The sequence below is a fragment of the Pimephales promelas genome, chromosome 8, assembly GCF_988280905.1.
Source record: "Pimephales promelas chromosome 8, fPimPro1.hap1.1, whole genome shotgun sequence".
In the NCBI taxonomy this organism is placed as follows: Eukaryota; Metazoa; Chordata; class Actinopteri; order Cypriniformes; family Leuciscidae; genus Pimephales; species Pimephales promelas.
Window position 1 is genome coordinate 5,727,272 of NC_142776.1, and position 22,457 is coordinate 5,749,728.

The window sequence follows — 22,457 nt, forward strand, 5'->3', positions numbered from 1 at the left end:
ATATAGCCGAATAGCCGAGACTCTTTTTTATGTGTACAGATGTGACGTAATGACTCAATATAGTCGACTAGCCGAGACTCTTCTTTACGTGTACAGATGTGACGTAATGACTCAATATAGCCGACTAGCCGAGACTCTTCTTCATGCGTACAGATGTGACGTAATGACTCAATATAGCCGACTAGCCGAGACTCTTCTTTATGTGTACAGATGTGATGTAATGACTCAATATAGCCGACTAGCCGAGACTCTTCTTTACGTGTACAGATGTGACGTAATGACTCACTGTAGCCGAATAGCCGAGACTCTTCTTTATGTGTACAGATGTGACGTAATGACTCACTATAGCCGAATAGCCGAGACTCTTTTTTATGGGTACAGATGTGACGTAATGACTCAATATAGCCGAATAGCCGAGACTCTTCTTTATGTGTACAGATGTGACGTAATGACTCAATATATTTCGGATCATTTTTTAACCCAAAAACAGCTACAGACTGCAGCTTTAAGAAAATAAAAATAAACAACTGACCCTAAAATACTTTTAAAACCTTCTTACAAAAAGCACAGAGACACTGAACACTTGTTTAAGGAAGAATCCGACAGAACAAGGAGACTCTGCCAACCGACCCGCACAGCCCACGGAAGCTCCAGCCACATGAAAGCTCTAAAAACTGGGATCAGAGTCTCGAGTTTCCACTGATCAGGAGGTGAAGAGAGACTCCAGGACCGGCGCAATTTCCGAACTGAGACAGCATGTTCCTGTGGTCAGTGGAGCGCAGTTGTTCTCCCCGTCTTCTCTGTCATCAGTTCACCTGACTTACTTCAAAGTCCCAAGTGAAGAAATCTGCCAATTGTTTCACAATGCCATACTTGGAAACTTTCTTGAGGTTTCTAATGGGTAATATATATGGATTGAATCTGAAAAATGTCTCAATTTACTGTTTATATGTGTATATCTTAACCAAAACAGCCTCTGTAAAAGAAAAATATCTGGATATATATATAATATATGACATATGCCTCTGTGCAGTCTTCTTACTTCAAATGATGAACGCAGCCTTGTGACCTCAGGTTCTCCATTCAAGGATTTGTTTGATAGTTGACTTTACACAGTGTGAGCTTCTTGGCCTTGATCACTTGTTGTCATTTCCAGCTTGACTGAGGATGCTGAAATCAAACGTACGCGTTCCTCTTGAACTGCCTGCCAGAAAAGCTTTGGTCTGGAGGATCTTTCTGAGGAGTCGCAGGGTTCTTGCCCATCTTTGTGATCTTGGTTCTTTTTGATATGAAAGACGTGGCCCCGTTGTAAGAGTATTCCCTGTCAGAGAAGACAATGATTTCAAGACATATAGAACCAGTGTTGTTATTGTTAACTAAAACTATATGAAGAGTTCAGATGCAAAAGCCTCTAAGTGCCATTTGAAATTTTCTTCTAAAATGATCATTTTTATCAAACTTGTATATTTAAGTTTAGTAATTTCACTTAAATGGCAATGAAGATTACCTATTAATTGTCATTTGAGTGAAATTACTAAACTTAAATATACAAGCTTGATAAAAATGGTCATTTTAGAAGAAAGTTTCAAATGGCATTTAGAGGGTTTTGCATCTCTTCATATATATATATATATATATATATATATATATATATATATATATATATATAAAACTAGTAATTAGAAAAAATGTATAAGTCAGCTGAAACATTAAAATGATTAAAACTGAAGTTAAAAAACTAAAATTAAAACTATAGAAATATAATTAATAAAATAAGAGCTAATTAAAAATATGAATAAAACGACTTTATTATATTCTGCAAATAATACATTTACAGAAACAAAACACTTATTAAATTGATTGAACAAAAATACTTATTACTTATTAAATTGATTGATTGATTGATTGATTGATTGATTGATTGATTGATTGATTGATTGATTGATTGATTGATTGATTGGTTGATTTGCTGCACTGTGCCTTTAAGAAACAGGTTGACAATTTTAAGTTTTAATGTTTAAGAATATTTTTTTAAATATCATACTACAATAAAATTAATGAATGGATAAGCTGGATGGGCTAAGTTTTAAAGAGGTGTATTTGACATGTAAACATGGGCATTCATTTGTTAATATTTTGGGATGCTGACATGAAAATTCAAAATTAAATTCCTTTTTAACCCTCCTAATGCATTATAAAAACTCTAAACGCCTTTTTCATTCCAGGGTCTGTTTGGATCCAGTGGAAAGTAAGCTTGTAAAGCAGTCATAACTCAAACGGTATCTGTAACTTCTCACAATTACACAAATGTTTTACAATTTTAAGTGTTACCATGCTTTTACTTCATTTACCCCCTTTACATTTTTTTAAAATGTAAAATTTTTAAGAAACTGTAGCAAAAACCACTGAGATGCAAAATAGATATTTTAATCAATATTTATGGGAACATTTGATATAGCCTAAGCTATTGTTAGATTAAATTTATAATGAGAATTAGGATGAACTCATTATTATTACATTATTTTTCTATAAAACAACATCAAATGTTTTCAAAGAAAATATATACATTTTACTTGCATATAAAGTTACTTTCATATTAAAAAAAAAAAAAAAAAAAACGATAAACAGCTTGAATCTCCTTTTCATGCTGCAATGGTTCACCAATGGCATCAAAGTGAAATATGGATTTGTTCTATTCCAAACCATCAAATTTAGAACATTTGGTCTATAAACACATTCATTTGTTTGACATTTTATTTCAAATTTAGAATTATTGTGCGTGCATGAGCAAGCATGTTTATAAACAAAATGTATTTTTATAGAAGTCATTTTAGACAAATCTTACTAACAGATGTAAGAATAAAAGCCACATTTCGGGTCAAAATGGACCCGAACTTAAAAGGCCTAAAAATTTAGTTTCGCTCACATTGTATGTAAAAAAATTCTCGGGAGAAAAAGTGTGTATATTTTGACCATTTAATTGCGGTAAAAATACATTTACTGTCTTCACTTACAAAATTTCATCTTTCTAAAACCTTTTTCCTTCTTCTATTTTTTATGTACCTCTTCTGAGTCAAGATGGACCCGAATGCAATAGGAGTATATATGAAGAGTTCAGATGCAAAAGCCTCTAAATGCCATTTGAAATTTTCTTCTTTAATGATGATTTTTATCAAACTTATATATTTAAGTTCAGTAATTTCACTTAAATAACAATTAATAGGTAATTATCATTGCAATTTAAGTGAAATTACTGAACTTAAATATACAAGTTTGATAAAAATCATCATTAAAGAAGAAAATTTCAAATGGCACTTAGAGGCTTTTGCATCTGAACTCTTCATATATATATAATAATATATATACAGTATATATTATGACCCCTTTAAAACAGGTGAAACAGTATGCATGTGGACATAAGAATCAGACCTGATAATGAATCCCTCTGACATGGAAAAGCAAAAGATAAATCCTCCAAGAATGCTGAGAACAGATCCTGCCCAGCCAATGAACAGGGCCGCCCCGAGTTCAAACCTAAATCCAAACAGGCAATACTGGTGCTGATAAAAGGTGATGAGACAGGAAATTGCAGAAGGAAGGTTACAATGGGATGCTATTGCTTACTTCTGTTTCACAAATAAGGGGTCAAAAAACTCTGACGTTATCCGGTGTGCGTAGAGAGAACAGGCGGTCAAAGAGCAGATTCCTGCACAGAGGAAGGGTGTATAGTTACAGGACACTCTCATTCTGAAAAGTGGGAATTGCAAATGCTTTAGAAAAGAAGAAACCATATAGGTGATATTTACCACTGAGAATAAAGTGCAGTCCACATAGACAGGTGATCCTGGCTTTGGTGGTCTCTGATCCCCCTATTTTAGTACACTTCATGCCCACTAGCGCCAGGATAGCTCCAAAAAATCCCAGGCACACAGCTGAGATCATCAGTCCACGACACACCTGGATATAAGCTGCAGGATAATATACATATATTATATATATAATATAAATATACGTGTGTGTATTTATATATATAAAATAATTATACACAGTGCACCCACATATATTATGTAAACACAAACTTTTATTTTGGATGCGATTAATTGCGAGTAATCGTTTGACAGCCCATATATATATATATATATATATATATATATATATATATATATATATATATATATATATATATATTATACACACTATTACAATATATATAACTATACACACACACACACACACACACACACACACAAACACACACACACACACTAACATTTTCACTGGTGCCAACACACACAAAAAAATTATTTGTTACAGTTACTGAAAATGTATCCTTTAAATATGTAATTTAACATAATTAATTATTTGCCTTTATTTCTGCTTATTTGGTTTTTAATACAAATTAAATCAAATTTAATTTTTGTAAATTTTATTTAATCCATTCTAATTAGTTCATGATTATTTTTAAGAAGTTATTTCAATACATTGTTTCTGTATATATATATATATATATATATATATATATATATAATTGAATTATTAAAATTATTGCAAATTATTATAACATTTAAACCTTTTATTATTATAATTATTATTATTATTAATTATTTATAAAAAAAAATATTTTTTTAAGTTTTCTTTCCAGAGAAAATCTACCATAAAAGCTAAAGTGAAAAGTCATATAAATAAGTATAAAGCCATAAATTCATAATCTTGGTGTGGAAAATGGTGGAATAAACACTACAGATCGGGTTTATTATTTTCAACCAATTCTTACTGATGCTACCAAGACTTAGCCAACACAAGTCATTCTTGCAACTTTGATAACACATCATCTATGTTATGATGTCACTAGTACTACTAATCCCAGTAATGTACATTGAAACTAGGTCTCACACCCTAGCAACCACATAGCAACATGCTAACAATCACTCGATCTCAAGCGATCTCATGTTACCGCTGGTATAAATCGACAACTAGCAGGACCTATAATTTTTTTCACATTTTGTTATGCTGTATAAACACATTATTCTGTAACTTATGTGTTCACTAGTGATTTATGCTGACATACAATAAAAAGAGGCTCGTCTTTTCAAATCTTCTATCGCGTGTCATTATATTCATTGAGTTGGCTCGTGCGTTTCGTGCTTAAGGAAAGTGACAATTTCCGGTAAGGGAACATACATGCTCCATGGTTTTTACGGTGCATTGTGGGATTTGTTTAGGGAGCCAACATCCTAGTGCACTGACAACTGAACTATTGAGACGCACCCTTGGAACACCTCACCAGAGACGACATGACAATCTCCCTCAACACATGTAGCATCTTTCATTAAACTGAATCATCTCACCACAAATATGCAGTGCCTCAAACATGCCAATAATACATTAAAAACATATCAATAATAACCACCTGCATTTGCACGGCAGCCTGAGGGAACTGTGTCTGTGTGCTTTCTCCTGTGTGTGGGTGTGCCATACAGACATAATTGAGCTAAAGTGGTTATTATAAACCCTATTTTTCCACTTGCCTTAAGATAATACTGTACATTCCTGCAGGTTGTAACAGAAGAAGCGAGTCTGAAATAGAGTTTAAGATGAGCAGATCATCTTGTGTCTCTTTTTACCTCCACAGAACTCAAATGATTGGATTCTTAAACTGGTGTCAGCATCATGTTAAATGCATTAAGCACAATAAACTCCCTGTTTAAATGGTCCACTGATCGGTATGGCTTCGGTTTGTTTGTGTTGTGGAAGCTTCTGCCTAAAGCAGCATTAGGGCAATCCAACACCATACTACTCTTTTTCCGAACAATTAGACACCCGGATCTTCTGGGGGAAGGAAAAGGGAACTCGCAAACACATTCAGACCATTCATTCAGGCAAGCAATAAAAAGTCAATAAATATCAAAGTCAATAAAAGTAAGTAGTAAAGTACCATCCAGTGCGAGCATAGAAGGAAAGTCCTTGCAGTTGGAGACTCCGGTTGAATCCGTAACGCACGTCTTCCAGAGATTGGACCAAAATGTTGCCGTGGTGATGACCGTCCCATCCACTGACGACACTTTCCAGTAGTCAGTTGGGATTGTGGAGGAGATCAGAATCCATCCAGATATGGTGAAAATGAAGGCAATAATCTCTATTCCCATATTACCCATTTCCCAATGTTCGATTGAAGTTAAATGCAAAGGAAAGTGTGGTCAAGGCAGGAATCAATTCATTCGTAAGGTGTTCTGAGTCTGGACTGAACCGTTTGTTGACGGGTCTCCCCCCAAAGCTGCTTTATATTCAGCAGGGAGGGCTCTGGCTACTAACCTTTTCAACAGCTGACCAATAGCTTTTTGTTTTCACATTAACTACCCACGATCGCATACCCACCCAAACATCACTCTGCAAGAATCATTTTAAGCGAGTCTGCAAAGATGCTGGAGGTCAGGAGGTGAGTACATTAAAGATGGGTGTTATTGGAAGGGCCTGAAAAGTCAATGCTTCTAGCGGATATTGAGGAAAAATGTTCAGATAAGGGTCTGATGTGAGAGATAGAACTTCTAAGTTTGCATTTAGGTTTCATTTGGACCATATTTTGTATTAGAGTAGATGGTTTGTTCACCCAGCTATTAAAATTCTGTCGTTATGTCGTTCCAAACCTGTAAGACTTGAGTTTATCTTCGAAACCCAAATTAAGATATTTTTAATGAAATCTGAGAGATTTCTGGCCCTCCATTGACAGCTACGCAACTACTTGACGCTTTAAAATGTTCATAATGAGATCGTACAACTAATCAGCAAACATGCTGTGTAACACACAAATGAACCTCAATGGTTCTCATGCTTGAGCTTCCATAATTACGTGAGTTGATAATTGATTAAATGTGAATAAAAGCCTAAATTCAATCTGTTCATCGTATAAAACGATTGTTTCTCTTCAGAAAATTTGGACCAAACCAGTTTTACCATCTCTTCTACTGTATGTCTATGTTTGGAAGGATTTGAGGATGAGTAAATTATGACAGAATTTTAAATTTTTTGGGTGAACTATTCCTTTAATATTTTGAATTGGTTTTTATTTTTATGTTTTATTTTTAATATTCATTCGATTTTAATAAAACTTTTAGTAATTTTTTTTTTATGTTTACATTTTTGATGATGGTAATTTTATTTCAGCCTTAATTTGAGTTATTTTATCCAGTTAAACTAAATGAAAATAAAATAAGTTTAAGGTCAAGTTTTACTGTAAAAAAAAATATTGTTGGTTTAACTTAAAAAAGTAAGTAACCTGGTTGCCTTAAAATTTTAAGTTGATTGAACTGGAAAAAAGTGAGTTAATACAATGAAGGAGATATAATGAATATAATAAGTTATTGTAACTAAATAATTTAAGTTGATTTGACAAAAGAAAAAATAATGTTGATAACAAATATTTTTTTTACAGTCCGTTGATGTTCAAAAATGTTTTTATGGTTTCAGTTTAACTATAATAACCAAGATTTGGACCGAGGTTGAGGTTCGGATCTGAGGTTTCGTTGCCATTCTAGAGGTACTGTAAGAATTTGGGTGAATCCTCTTTTAATCAAAAATGATTTATTATTATATAAGCACCAGTTTTATCTTTCATTGGTATTCATGTTTTTGCATTGGTCCTGCAACTATGTTTTTATGTGTTAAAAAGTGTGCTTCAAAACTCATAGGAGAGAGTGTATGTAACATATTCACACTGTCTAGAATTTCAGTCATGCTTCCTGTGTGAACACTACACCTTAAGCTTAAAATAACAGATCTTCACTTTTCTAAAATGTCACCGGTGTTTTACTGCTGTTTAATAAAAAAAAAGGAGCATTTGGCAAGAATATTGAAATGGTAAATGTGTTTGTATGTGCGAGTTGGAGAGTGTATTTGTGTAACCATGAGGCTCCAGTTAGCAGAGGTCAAATGGGTCTTCCTGCCTGTTCTCAGGCTGAGATCCTGTTAAAGGTTTCCCTCAGTCCCCCAGAGGGAGTTACAAAACATAACCCGACCTGACCAAAACAGTGAGGCTTCTTCAGTCAACAGCTGCTCGGCTCAGCCAAGAACACATAAATTACAATTATATAATGTTTGAAGGTAGTATCAGTTACATTGATCATTTCATTTAATAACTTATTAGGTCAACACAACAACAGCAGCGTCATTTCGGGAATGCAACGAAACCTTTACAAAATAGGCTACAAAAATGACCAAACTAGATTAGATAAAAAGTCATGTGGTTTTAGTAAACGATGCTTTGTTCAGTAATAAATTGAAACTGTTACAAAATGTTTCAAATGTTCAAAACAGGTGAAACATCTATATATATATTTTCACCTGATCTCAGATAATCAGTTTTATTATTTTAAGGCCACATTTGTATATTAAAAAAAGAACAGTAGTTCATTGTTTCTTATTGGCCTGAGTAGCCATGGCCTCCATAAAACACACTAAACAAACACTACCAAACCGATCTCATGAGAAAACGTAACTAGAAGCTGACGATTTCATATGAATTTCATGCGATTTGTACAAAAACGTACACTGAAAAAGCAATGAAGCTCCACCCCTAAACCTAACTGTCAGTGGTGTATAAGCAGATACAACATACAACACATACAACTGAGATTGTACAAATTCATCCTAATTCGCCAAAATAGAAAATAGGTATGAACTGGCTTTACAAACTGTCGGATTCAACAGTCATCTGAAACAAAGCACAACTCTGCAAATAACTTTTTAAATAACGTTTGCATTTCTATGTGGTTGCTATGGTGTAGCTAGGTAGTGGTCAACTGGTCCAATGGTATCGGGTCAAAAGGCTTTGCTCCCTCTTCAATGTAAGTCTATGACTCTGATCTACATGACACTATGTTGCAGTCTGGGATGAAGGGAGGGGTGTGTTTGTTTGGGCTGACCAACAGTGTTCAACAATGACCCTTTGGGAATAGACCCTTTTACAGCCCATGTGATCAAATAGTTGCGCGCGCATTTTGGCAAAGGAAGTGGTGTTGTTTCTCACTGGCTCTAACGTGTTAACAACTCCGAAAGTTTAAAACGGTTTCCCAGCTTCAAAATGTCTGGTTGTTGCGTTTATGGTTGCACTAATCAATATTCCACCAAGGGGCTTAAGTTTTATTGAGAATGAGGAGTTGACATCATTGCACAGAGCCCCTCCCCTCTCCGCCATGTTGGTAGGATTCCCACGGCAAAACAGTATTGTTACGTGTGTTTTTAACTCGGTAGTAGAGGAGTTTCTCACAATACCGCACTGTTTTACCATGCCTGGAAGTAACTGCTGCGTTAAAAGCTCCTCCAGTAACTCACACGAGACATATGGAAAACATAGGAACAATGTAATACAGTTTTTTAGGTTATCGAAATGGACACAGCATCAGGGAGAGTATCTGACGAGGAGACTCTGGATTGCATGGTTGGCTGATGCCTTTAGTATAACATTTTCACTGTTTGCTGTGCCTTAACGAACATACGCAAAAGTGTTGTTTGAGTGCCTTGTTCATTACTTTTTTATTTCTTTGAAATAAATGTTTGAAACAACTTGATGGCTTGACAATATTTCTTGAGAACTGAAATATATGTGTATTTGGACAATATAAGTTTCATGGACAACATAAGTAATAATAATAAAATAATTATACTGTTATTATATAAAATATATAATACTGTTATAAATATAATACTGTTATAAATATAATACTGTTATTAATATAATACTGTTATTAATAATACTGTTATAAAATGATAATACTGTTATTATACTGTTAATATAATACTGCAAAATAACAAATATCTTGACGCTGCTTCTCCAAATACAGCTGTTTTGCGCTTTGTGTGAGTTTGTTCTTGTAAGATCCCTTTTCTTTCGCCTTATCTTTTTGCATTGCCTCACTTTCTTCCTTTTTTCTCGTATTCTTAGATCCGTCTCTGTCCTGCCAAAATAATAAATGCGCGAAAATAATAAATGCGCGGAAATTAAAGAGCTCTGGAATGTTTAGTCGCGTCTCTGTGGGGTTCTAACATAGGGTTCTAAAGGCGTTGCCGCTGGTAACCAATAGCGTCTCCTACCATCATGGCCGACCGGCATGATGAGACTCCTCATTCTCAATAGGATTCCGACAGGATCACGGCCGTTTCAGAAGAACCGGCGGCGCCTGTGGCTGCAGGCGATTAAACGTGTTGATTGGAGAGAGGACATAAAAATCCGCTCGCGTAGCTTGACACGCTGCTGATTCTCGCCATAATTCCGTCGCTAATATGCGTGCGCATACATTCCCACGTCAACATCGTGTACAAACCGTAAAAGGGTCTATAGGTGGGTGATTTCGGGCACAAACCTGATTCTACATTGCTAAATGTGTTGAGTTGAGTTGCTACAATGTGATTGGCTGATTAGATATTTGTGATAATGAGCAGTTGGACAGATGTGCCTAATAAAGTGGCCAGTGAGTGAAGATCAGTTAAGCAACTAAATAAAATAGAAAACTTCTTTTCCACTGAACATGTTAGAGAGACATTCTCTCTTGTGCCCGTGGGGATGGATGACTCAAAACAGCCAGTAATTGTTTTTTAGGTGAGCTGTTGCTGAGTGATACAAGGTCAGCGAGAACGTCAAACAAAATATCTGCTGTCATAGCAACCATGTAGATTCCCTGAAGGAGATCCCTGTTTTGAGTCAAATTAAACTCATGTATCACCTCCAATGTGCAATTACACTGTTGCAAATTCCATGTGTGAAATTAATCTTGCCATATGAAAGGGAGAATGTGACACTTTTATGATTGCAGAATAATTTAGATGGGGCAGATTGAAGCAGGCTGAGTGAAGTATACAGTTATTCATCTTCAATCAGGAAGCTTAAAGGTCACAAACCTGACATCATCATGAGTTAACACTATGACTTCTTAGAAAATGAGTCACACAAAACTAGTTTATGTTTGCATGCCAGACAGAGTAGAGTACCCTTAAGTTAACTAAGATTCACCTTTGAAAAATGACAGAATGGTTTATCAGAATGACTTCATGATAGCACTCCCGGGAAAGTTGACTGGACATGTCTGTACATGTTTAAGAGCAATGCACCACTCAATGCTGAGGAGGAGCAACGACAGTGAAGATCGAGAGAGGCCAGGCCTGGGTTTACATTGAACAAAATTATAAATGCAACACTTTTGTTTTTGCCCCCATTTTTCATGAGCTGAACTACCCTAGATCACCTACCCTCGAGAGCAGCGGCTTGGGAGCCGAGGAGGTTAGATGACATCCAAGTATTTATTTCATTCAGACAGTCAACAAGTGACAGTGGGGGAAGCTGAGTGGATGGTTTGGTGCTGATATACAACTGAGGGGGGTCATGTAAATGGTGAAAAGGAGGGGTCCAAACACAGACCCGGGGGGGGGGGGGGGGGGGGGTGGAGTGAGAGTCTCTAAAGGTGACGAACTGTTCCCTATTGGAGAGATATGACTGGAGCCAGGAGAGTGCTGAGCTGGTCACGCCAACACATTCAGATGGACGTTTGAGAAAAATATTATGGGAAACTCAAAAGGTCAAAGGCCGCTGAGAGATCCAGGAGGATGAGGATGCTGGTATGTCCAGAATTAGCAGGGATGAGGAGGTCATTGATGATTTTAATAAGAGCTAATGTGATGAGATCCTGAGGTCCATTGTTGTGCCATCAATCATCCACGACCATCACCTCATGTTGCAGCATGAGGTGATGGCTTAGGCCGTGTGTCCACCAAAGCGTTTTTAGCCAGCTGAAAACGCTAGACGCTCTAATGAAGACGCCGTGCTTTGGGCGCTTGAGAGTGTTTTGGCAGCGCAGCGTTTTTTCCGTTGAGACGTTTCGTTGCTATGATACAGAATATCCGCAGCAGTTTGAATGTTGTGAAAGTTGGTCGGTGTGGTATTAGTCCCGCCCCTCCTCCACTGTGATTGGATGGCTGGGTAAAAAGTGACAGTGATGAGCGCTGCGTTTTATCCAAAGTTGAACATTTTTTAACTCCCAGCGACCAGTAAAAACGCTGGGCGCTCGGCGCTTCAGCGTGAAAAAAACGCTCAGCGCCTCGTTACGCTCATGGCGTTTAAAAAACGCGGCGCTCCTATTGAAAACAATTGAAAACGTACGCCGGGCTCGTGGAAACACGGCCTTAGATCTTAGAGTTCGGCTCATGAAAAATTGGGGCAAAAACAAAAATGTTGTGTTTATATTTTTGTTCAGTGTATGTTGCGTTTTGTTCATAGACTATAAAAAATATGGACAAAGCGTCTGTGACGTCACCCATAGACTTTCTGAAGAACAGTTTTGAGGCGGTTTATGGGGGGTATGGGCGGCGCCATATTGGAAAATCTTGGGAAATACAAAATATAAATGTTCAGAAAGGATACAGAGGCGGTATGATGTGTTGTGTCAGATCATGGCCGAGACGTCAAATTCCACTCGGCGCAGCCCGTTATCAGCTGTCAATCAAAGTTAACTGCCCTTATTTGCCATACATTTTATATCTAAATATGATCTAAACTAACGAGTTAGAAAAAAATCACCCCTCTCACAGTTGTCAGGCACTCAGAATCTATTGAAAAATACAATAAAAGTCCATGGGACCAACCTGTAAAAGCATTAATTTATGCTGTGAAAACGGACATTTTAACATGGGGTCTATGGACATTTGCTTCCTTTTGGGACCTCCCTCTAGTGGATTTTAGATGTATTGCAGTTTTCCGCACTTCCGGGTATGTTTCAGATTAGAATGTTGCCGCTTGGTTTTGTTATATGTGACAGCAATCGTCCGTGAGGGGCTGCTATCTTTACTTTTATTTTGTATTCGTTTATTTTATGTTCATTAAAGTTTTTGAATGTTCGCTGGTTCCCGCCACCTTCTTCCCACTAAGTCTAACCTTGCTACAACTGTATTTTTACACCACACAAATTGGAGTTACATAACTCTGAAGAATATAATTTATGATACTCAACCTGAGCAAAGGTAAATAGTTACCTTTGGAGTAAAGTTCACATAAAACATTAAGCAAAGTAATAATGACTCAACAAGTTAGGCTTTACAGAGCATGGTATGGTAGTCAATCATTCCTAATGTACAGCTTTGGCTCAGTATAAGGCCTCCCTTCTCACGTGTGTGTATGTGTGTGTGGGTCTGTGTCTGTCAGCATTACCTTTATCAGTGTAGTGGCCACCTGCCCTGTATCATTGTGGGTCTCATCATCTATTCTTACATGCTTTATCTATATCAGAAATCCAAGAAAGAGAGACAAAGAAAGAGAGATAAAGGAAGGAAGACAGAGATTGAACATATATCCAGTGTGTTTCTTTAAAAGGAATGAGATTGATTTGTGATTGAGTTACATGTACTTCTTGTTGGTCATGATTTAAAGGGGACCTATTGTGCAAAATTTACTTTTACATGGTGTTTGAACATATGTGTGTCGGCAGAGAGTGTACACATCACCATAATGGTAATATCCACCCATTCTCTTTTTTAAGCCCCATAAATCATAAGTAGTGTCTCAAAACAAGTGTTTGCAGATTGTAGCTTTTGTGATGCCACGACTGCTGATGGACCCTATTAGCATAGACCCCGAGTAAGCATCCACACCATTTAACAGCAGAATTCAAGAGATGTATTCTTATTAAAGCTACTACGTTATTCAATCAAGAGCAGTGAGTGATTTTCAGTTTTTCTTTTGTTGCTTGATTCAAATTACATCATATAAAAAAGAACAGATGTTTTAGCTTTTGGCAGAGTATTGGAGGCAGGCTCCACCCTCTTCTCGCAGCGACTCATTTGCATTTAAGGACACATGCATGAAAACAGCATCACTCAAAAATGGGCATTTACAACATGGTATAATAAATGATCTGTGGGGTATTTTGAGCTAAAACTTTACAAACACATTATTGGGACATGTAAAACTTATTTACCTTATAAAAGGGGCATAATAGGCCAGCTTTAAAATTCAAAGTTTAGTGAACAAAATTTTCTTTTGAATTGTTAGTTAATTGTGGTGTGTTCGAGAAGAATTGGAATAGTCAGATGAAATTGTGTATGATACTTTTTGTCTTATACTTTAATTCCTACCAATTTTTTGTAATTGTATGGAATGGAGAAGAACACATTATTCAAAATGTATCCATTTGTGTTTCACAGAAGACAAAAAAAATCATATGGGTTTGGAACAACATGAGGAATGAATGATTTTCATTTCGAAACATTCTATAAGTTAAAAAGACTACATTTGTTTTGTGTATCTTTTTGTTTTCCTCTGTTTAGACACTCTAATTAAAGATGATTGCTTCCAGCACACTGCATGAGTGGGTTGTGTATGCAGAGCTAATAAAGAACAGATGGTAGACACTAAGCCTCCTCATCCACAATAACACAAAGCTACAAATGTAGCTAGCAACATCTCTTGCTTAACTTGCTTAAAAAATAATAAACATAAACTTGAATCCTTCACTAATTGTACCTCACAGCAATTTTCTGAAAATCTGCTGTTTCCTCCTGAGTTGGTTTACGGTTAATCTCATACTCTTGCCGAATCCGATCCTCAAAGAAAATACAAATCCTACTACGGTGAAGGTTTGAGTCATAAATATTAATTAGATAACGTTCAACTAGTTGGTCTGATTGGTTAGCAAAGTCAAGGATATTAAATGAGCGGTGTTGGTATTAGGAGGGTGACCAAGCAATGCAGGTATGTTTAATTAATATTCATGAGATAGTTCTTCACCATAGTGGGATTTGTAATCTCGTCACTGTCAGATAAATTAGCTTGAATTAGCCAAAAAAAAAAAGTGTGTTAAATAATATGTTAACGCCTTTCCTATTAACGCCTTGAGAGCTTGAGTGAGCCAATCAGAGTGAACCAAGCTGCTAGGGCGGGGCTCTTGTCTTGTGCCACAGTAGGAAATGAAGGGTTTACCTCCTCCTGTCGTAGCCTACTCGACATTGACATGTGCGTGTTAGAAAGTTACACAACAGTTTATACAATGAACGTTTAGGACTGGCCGCAGGTTATGCGTGGAGTACCAGTGTTCAGCTGAACTGCAGGGAGGATGGCGAACGACATGGAGCCAATAAACAAAGATGCGAAAAGCAACCCTGCTGCAACAGCTAATCTCTTCTCACAGATATTTTTCTGGTAACGTTATAAGCCTTTACGAATCTAACGTTAGACAGGGGAAGGAGATCAGTTTATAGGCTGTTTTGTGTTTTCTGTTGTGAAATTTAAAGCCTACAGATGTTTTAACCTTTGTGGCTATAGTTTTATTATGTGTGTAACGTTATAGTTTCAAACTAAAGATATTAGTAGTTTAACCTTATCTATTAAAGCTTTTCACACTGATCATAAAATTTAGTTAACTTTATTCATGTTGGTTCAAGACATTTCTAAACAACATTTATAATTACTTTCTAATTTCTTCATCATATATAATGTATACTAGATATTAGGTTAATATTTCAAATTACATTCTTTTTACGGGGCGAAATAATTTTACCTGCTTGTTGGTAACACCAGACTGACTTTGAATTGTTGGATAAAAGTCTTTCAAATAATATTTTAAAGTAGAATTTCTCGACTGTTTTTTTTTTTAAAGAAAAGAAATGATACAATTAAAGTTTAAATCAAACAAAAAAACATGCCTTTTAATTTGATTTTTTTGTTGTTGCCATCTCTGAACAGTTACACCACCTTTGGTAGGCATTTTTATTAATCAGAAAATATTTGAAATTGACTTTTAGAAATTGAAATTAGGTTTACTTACAATTGAGTCACATTTTAGTATAGACCATTTTGCAAGATGTAAACAACACTGGTCCAGAAGCACTTCCTGTTTCAGTTTTTTGAACACTACATAAAAGCTGGGATAAAATACAACCAACAGAACATATAAAACTGAATCAAAAAGTTAAACAAACATCTTTAAGATGTTTTCTTTACATGTGAAATAAAGAAAACAGTTACAAACTGAAACAGGAAGTGTTTCTGGACCAGTGTTGTTTACATCTTGCAAAATGGTATTATTTTAACTTGATAGCCTAGTTTTGAAAAAATGAAGAGTCATGTCATCAGCCGTTTGGCTGTAATGTCAGTCAGAGTGGTTTTTAGGCTTTGCTTTCAAACCCTTGACTCATGAACACTCTTTGCTGATAGAGGAGAGCATCTGTTACTGTCATTTTAAAGAGATTGCCTACCTGCATGTGTGTTGGTTTTGTTTAATTACTGCTTTCACTGACATAAAACATGTGCTTTGTACACTTTACACTCCTGTCATCACTCATCAATAATTCAGCATCCTTTTTCACACACCTTTAAAGCGTTCTTTTGACCAAATCCTTTTTTTCTCTTCTCAATCAGCTGGCTGAACCCTCTTTTCCGTATCGGATCTAAGAGAAGACTTGAAGAAGATGACATGTTTAAAGTGCTTCCGGAGGACGGTTCCAAGATACTCGGGGAGAAACTGCAGAGGTGAGTGAACCGCTGGGAATACACCGATTAAACAACAGGCTGTTCTCAAACGAGCCCTCAGAAGACTTATGGTGAAATATGAGGCTAGTGTGGTTCCCATTAGATGTTGGAAAGGTGATGCTCCCAACGTTTGTGCATTGAGTGCATTACGCAATGTTGACTTCTTGTGAAATTCATTCACACCTTAATGATAAATGCAAATTAAAATGGGACTGTTTTAGTACTTCTAGAAGGATCTCTGGGTGGGCACATGACTTAGTGGATTAAGATCTGGTCTGGTAACCCAGGAAACCTTACAGTAGGTTCAAAATCCACAAGGAATACCACAACTGTGCCTTGGAAGAGGTTGCTATGGAAGGCTGTCACTGAAGCCAAAAAAAAAAAGTTTCCTTGGATAATCGGCCAGGTGAAAATATCAGAGCACTTAGAAAAGCAATAGAAAACACCTTTTCTCAAGCCACATGATTTGATGATCATTCATGTTTGTAGCACAAAAGGCGTCGGACAATTTAAGTTACACATTAAAATGTAGTATTTGGGTTTAGGATTTTTTTTAAGAGGCAATATTATGCCTTTTTACAAAGTCTTGTTTAGTTTTTGGGGTATACTGGAGTAGGTTTTCATTCATGAATGTTCAAAAAAACTTATTTGTCACATATTTTACATTTTAGTAGCACCTCTCTTTCCTGTCTGTCAGTAATGCGTTTACCAAAAGCTATGGTCGCAGCAAGTTCCATCATTATCAGCATATTTCAACAAGTCTGTGTTTCCCGAAACCATAGTTCCAACAAAAATTGGAACAGATTCATTAAAAGATGTTACGACGTGTGTGACATCATGGTTGAACTACCAAATTGCGACAATATGGTTTCGGGAAACAGTCGTGACAAGCTTTGGTGGGACTTTGTACTTTGTACATTTTCAGACCTTTTTCATGCTCAAACAGCAGCATCACACACTAAAGAAAGTTGAACATGCAAAAAAAGCGTAATGGTTCCTCTTTAAGCAACACTCATATTCTGTTGAGTCACACATAATTTGGAAGGTTGTCATTTGCATGTGTGTGTCTTGCCAATTTAAACCTAAAAGTGATTTTTAACCATTCAAGTGCAAGAAGACATTAAAAGGAACTCAATTCAGTATTCGCCCAGAGAAGTATTTATCTAATTAAACATTGAATGCAAAATTGGAAACAACCGTAATGTATATAACCTGCGTAAAAATAATAGTGAGTGAACAGAAGCATTTGAATAAATGTTATATTACTTTGTAAAATAATCATAATACTCTTTTTATATACTGTATTAATGCAAAAAAGGTATAAAATGCTACACAGACATCACTTTTTTTAATCTAATACTGATGTAATGCTCTTGAGGTGAATGTGCATTTTATTTGAACATAAAGTCAACGTGAAATCCGACATTAACTCACTGTAACTTAAATACAGTGTCCCTGTGTTATTGCAAACAATTTGTCTGTGTAAACCTTAATTCATATACCAACTGGTCCACCTCTGAAACATCTTTTCTTTGCTTCTATGAAATGCAGCCATTTCATTACATTACATTTGTGCATTTGGCAGACACTTATCTGAAAGCGACTTAAACTTGCATTTGGACTTAACCGCCCAATTCATATGGATTAGTTTTATTTTATTAGTTTTTTTTTTGATTTCATCAAAAATATCTTAATTTGTGTTCCAAAGCTGTACGAACGGGTTTGGAGCGACATGAGGGTTAGTAAATGATAACAGAATGTTCATTTTTGGGTGAACTATCCCTTTAAACTGAATTCAAGGTATAAACATTTTTATAAGTTCATGTATTCGCTGGGAGTCAAACCCATGTGTGGTTTGCCTATGTTCTGGTATTGAACCATCAGGTAAATTAAATTCCCTTTTACTTATCCAATGCCATGTTTTATCTTATAAATTTTTTTTTTTTCTCATTGAATATCCGGTTTCATTCAGAAATGTCACATTACAGAAGTAAAACGGCTTACTTCTGTTTTCATGGATGTTTCTTACTGTGCAATCCAAGATTTCATGGCTGTATTTGTTCTTTTTTAGTCTTGATACAAATTTTTCACACAGCAAATAATACACACATATCATGTTTTTTTAAAATCTAATTATGTTAGATTAATCTATCATTTTAGTGAAGGTTTTTCTTCACCTTAAGTTTTTTATTATGCAAGAACAGAAAAGCAGGTGAAGGATTCGCTGACCCTTTGCACAATAGTCAAAACCACAGATAATCTGCTGTCTGCCACAAAATTCCCATATAATCATATTCTCCAGCCGTGAAAGCATTGAAATGAATGAAGATGAAGACAATCCCGTCGTTCATTAAAAAGCACCTCCACACAGCGTTTCTCTAGCCTCTAATCATGCACTTTAAAATGGATCATTTCTGGTTCGTTTAGCACAGAGCTCTGTGCTATGACACTAATTAGTGAAGCTTTTATTGCGATCAGCAGCATGGAGAGCGATGGGGCCGTGGTGTAAACACAAATGTTCTGCCTTGAAGTAAACTGTTATTTGCAGATGGAGAATTTACTGCCGGACGTTGCTGCTGGAAAACATCAACTGAAGAGTCTCAGCAGTTGTTTTGAAGAAGCTTTAGTAGTTTTCCCCGATTTGGCGAGAAATGCCGTAGTTTCTGCTCCGGTTTTGTTTCTTATGTGCTTTGAATGTTGCTCATGCTGTTTTTCATATGGACTGTATGCTCTATGTACACATATATCATGTTGCGTACATACCCATCTTATGTTACCTGTTCACCGGGTGGCCCTTGGGGTCCTGGACTGGACCTTGATTGGTCTAAAAAAATTCTATCAAGCTGACGAGTCATAAAGAATTAAGATTTTTAATGTTACAAATGTCTTCATAGTTAAATCATTTTGTGGACAAGGAGTGAACAAGTTTACTGTTCATATGTTGAAGTAATCATATCGTTATTGTATGTGAGATGACACAATGTAGGTAATAAAGGAGATTTATAATCCTCAGATTGTTTTATGACATCCCCTCTCTCTCTCTTTGTCAGCGTTGTTAATTTAGCCTTCCTCATCTTTTTCTTTTTCTCAACAGCTGCTGGGACCAAGAAGTGGAGAAAGCAACCAAAGAACTCAGGACACCCAAACTTACCAAAGCCATTATCAGGTGCTACTGGAAATCTTATGCAGTACTGGGAGTCTTCACTCTTATAGAGGTACGTTCTGTTCTGGGACTTTGGATGATGTTCTCTTTGTTAATGGTACACAATGTAAACGCAGTAACCCCCCCCCCCCCCCCCTCTAGTTAACTACTAGTCTGGTATGTATTTAAACTACATTTAGTTTAATTTTTAAACCAAGTCATCACATCTTATAAATTCAGTTGATGATTCACCGTCTTGCCGCGAGTCACCTGAAGTGCATCACACAGGAGTCAGTTTTAAGAGTGTTTATAGAAGATTGAGTTTAAGCACATCCATGAGATCCAAGAAAGAGTGATCAGACATCCAGGGTTTTTCACTGTCGTGTGTAATTAGATTCTTTCTAATCTTCTTAATCTTCTTATTTTATCAGTCTGTTTGCTTAAGTTTTGTTTTACTTGGTAGTATTCGTTTTTTGTGACGTCAAAATTAGTACAAACGCACAAAAAACGAGGAGAATTTTGAAATTACCATGGTATCATACATTTTGATATAAGTTTATTTAAGGCAAAAATGACTATATTGTGAATGATATATAAATATATCGTTATCGTTAAATAAATTTACTCTCATCGTGATATAAGATTTTGGTCATATCGCCTTTCCTTAGCCCCTATGATTTCCATGATTCAGAAAAAACAGAATCCAGTCATAAAATATAATTTACAGTATAGAATGTCAAAAATAGGGCTGTACTGTACACTTTTTGTATACTTGGTCTGTATGTCTTTCCTGTGGATGTCACAATTTCGTCTCCTACACATGCATGTGTGAAGCTCCTGTTTTTAGCATCTGCCGGCCTGTCTCACCATATGAGGACAGCATCTGATAGTTTACCTCATGAGTATTTCCCCATTTTAGTTTATAAAACTGTCTTCAGAAACACTGAAACTGAAAGATCTTCTCTACCACCCACTAAAATAAAAGTTAGGTTTAACTTTGAGAAATTATGACAGAAATATATTTCTCTTTTACAGTAGAATGTACTTCTCAAAGTAATAATAAAACACTATTTTCAGGAATGTCAAGTCACCTTTATTCATATAGCGCTTTACAAAACAGATTGTTTCAAAGCAGCTTTACAATGATGAAAGGAAAATGGTACATTTTGGCTGTTGTTCAGCTGAAGTTTGTTTAGTGTCGATTCAGTTTTGTTGTAAGGATCATTAGTTATTAAATTGATTCATTCATCTGTTAAGAAGTTCTGCAAAAATTGTCATCGTCCAGCTCAGTTCAGTTCTCCTACATCAAGTTCAGTACAGTCAGATTAATAATATTGTTGAATATTAAGTGTCCTTAATACTTAAAAAGGCCAACAAATAAACCTGGTGTGATAATCCCACATTGGGCTTGGTAGCATTCAAATATTCATCCAGTTCCTTTTGCTTGAAGTTATTGAGCAGAAGCTGAACATTCTAGCAGAACATTCTAGGTTATTGCAGTACGTGCGGAGGGAGGTTTTTGGCATAGACAGTATAAGAAGTGGACAGAGCGATCTCATTGGAACTCCATTGAGACAAGTGTAGCCCGTTTTTGGCTTTAAAAAAAAAAAAATTTAGCACTTCCGTCCCTGACGTGCAGACTCAAACAGAGCTTGACGACGTAGATGTGACGTGAGCATACCGTCCGTCTTCTAGTGGCTGTGGCATGTGAAATCTGAATCATTCCCTTCTGAAACTTGCAGAGGCGGAGAGTGTGAATAGGAGCTGTCCATGAGCTTGGAGCAGGAGACACTTTTGCTAGATATTGTGATTAATTATTTTGGCATTTTGCCTCCACGTTTCCCCGATTGCGCACGAGCTTCTTCTCCTGTCCATACGGTAATCTCTCTACTGTGCGACGGAGAGTCGCTTGGTTATGACGCAATCGTTAGCCTACTTTCACTAAAACTGCTTCTACGGGGCCATAATATAAGCTACAAGGTAATGGAGCATTTTATACATTGTTGCGTTTCTTTAGAAATAAATAAAGGACAAATGGGGTCTTCAAACGCCTCAGATGTAAAGTTATTCGCTGTCAACGTGACGCCAAAATGAATGGGAGTCAATGGGAATGCTAACACAAGTGAAGTTCTGCTACAAGATGCCAGCTCCCGCGAGGCTTCCGGTCGATGGATTACCCCCTTGGTTTTTGGTCCAATAATTAGATTTTTTTCAAAATCAAGTACTAGGAAATTACTTGTCATCCAATTTTTTTTTAAATCAACTATGCATTCCAGTAATTTTGTGTTCACACAATAGCATGCAATAAAAAAAGTTTATAGAGGGAAATATACAGATTTCATAGAGCCCTATACTGTACGCATGTAGAACAGGACAAAATATCAATTATTTTACATTGTTATTATCTGATGTTATTCTCTTCCACATTATAGGAGGTGATCAAGGTGATCCAACCAGTGTTTTTGGGCCAACTCATTCGGTATTTTGAGAACTATGACCCCGAGGACATGCCAGCTTTATACAAAGCCTATGGATTTGCAGCAGGTGTCTCTCTATCCACTCTGTTTCTGGCATTACTCCACCACCTCTACTTTTACCACGTCCTAAGAGCTGGAATGAAAATCCGCATTGCAATGTGTCACATGATCTACAGGAAGGTAAGATTTTCTTTTGAAAAATTAAAAGCATTCCAAAAACAAAGTGCTGAAGTGTTGCCAAGGTAGTACCAGTGTTGGTATCAAATGGTAGTACCAATTTCAAAGAACGGTCCAATAAACTCCTTTGTACTTTTATTTTGTGAGTGCATCACAT

The 22,457-nt window shown here is 36.3% G+C and overlaps 2 protein-coding genes across 2 annotated transcripts in view; one reads left to right on the plus strand and one right to left on the minus strand.

Moving 5' to 3' along the window:
- Nucleotides 1-381: 381 nt before the first annotated feature.
- cldn10a (claudin 10a) lies at nt 382-6,155 on the minus strand. Its single transcript, XM_039689585.2, has 5 exons — nt 5,936-6,155; nt 3,807-3,968; nt 3,625-3,706; nt 3,430-3,534; nt 382-1,321 (listed from the first exon to the last, which is right to left on the minus strand). The coding sequence occupies exons 1-5, from the start codon at nt 6,153-6,155 to the stop codon at nt 1,177-1,179; spliced, it is 714 nt and encodes a 237-aa protein (XP_039545519.1). The 3' UTR covers nt 382-1,176.
- Nucleotides 6,156-14,943: 8,788 nt separating this feature from the next.
- abcc4 (ATP binding cassette subfamily C member 4 (PEL blood group)) overlaps nt 14,944-22,457 on the plus strand; it is a 43,525-nt gene continuing 36,011 nt past the window's right edge. The window contains exons 1-4 of the mRNA XM_039689253.2: nt 14,944-15,175; nt 16,394-16,504; nt 19,599-19,719; nt 22,079-22,303. Of these exons, the coding sequence (XP_039545187.2) occupies nt 15,090-15,175; nt 16,394-16,504; nt 19,599-19,719; nt 22,079-22,303 (543 nt within the window). The 5' untranslated portion in view covers nt 14,944-15,089. The remainder of the gene's footprint in view (nt 15,176-16,393; nt 16,505-19,598; nt 19,720-22,078; nt 22,304-22,457) is intronic.

Bases quoted from the DNA above. Each gene is read 5' to 3' on its own strand.
- cldn10a (XM_039689585.2), bottom strand. From the start codon at position 6,155: ATGGGTAATATGGGAATAGAGATTATTGCCTTCATTTTCACCATATCT. The intron at 3,707-3,806 runs GTAAATATCACC...TCCTCTGTGCAG, and splicing joins ACTGCACTTTATTCTCAGTG to GAATCTGCTCTTTGACCGCC. The intron at 3,535-3,624 runs GTAAGCAATAGC...GTTTGGATTTAG, and splicing joins CCCTTATTTGTGAAACAGAA to GTTTGAACTCGGGGCGGCCC.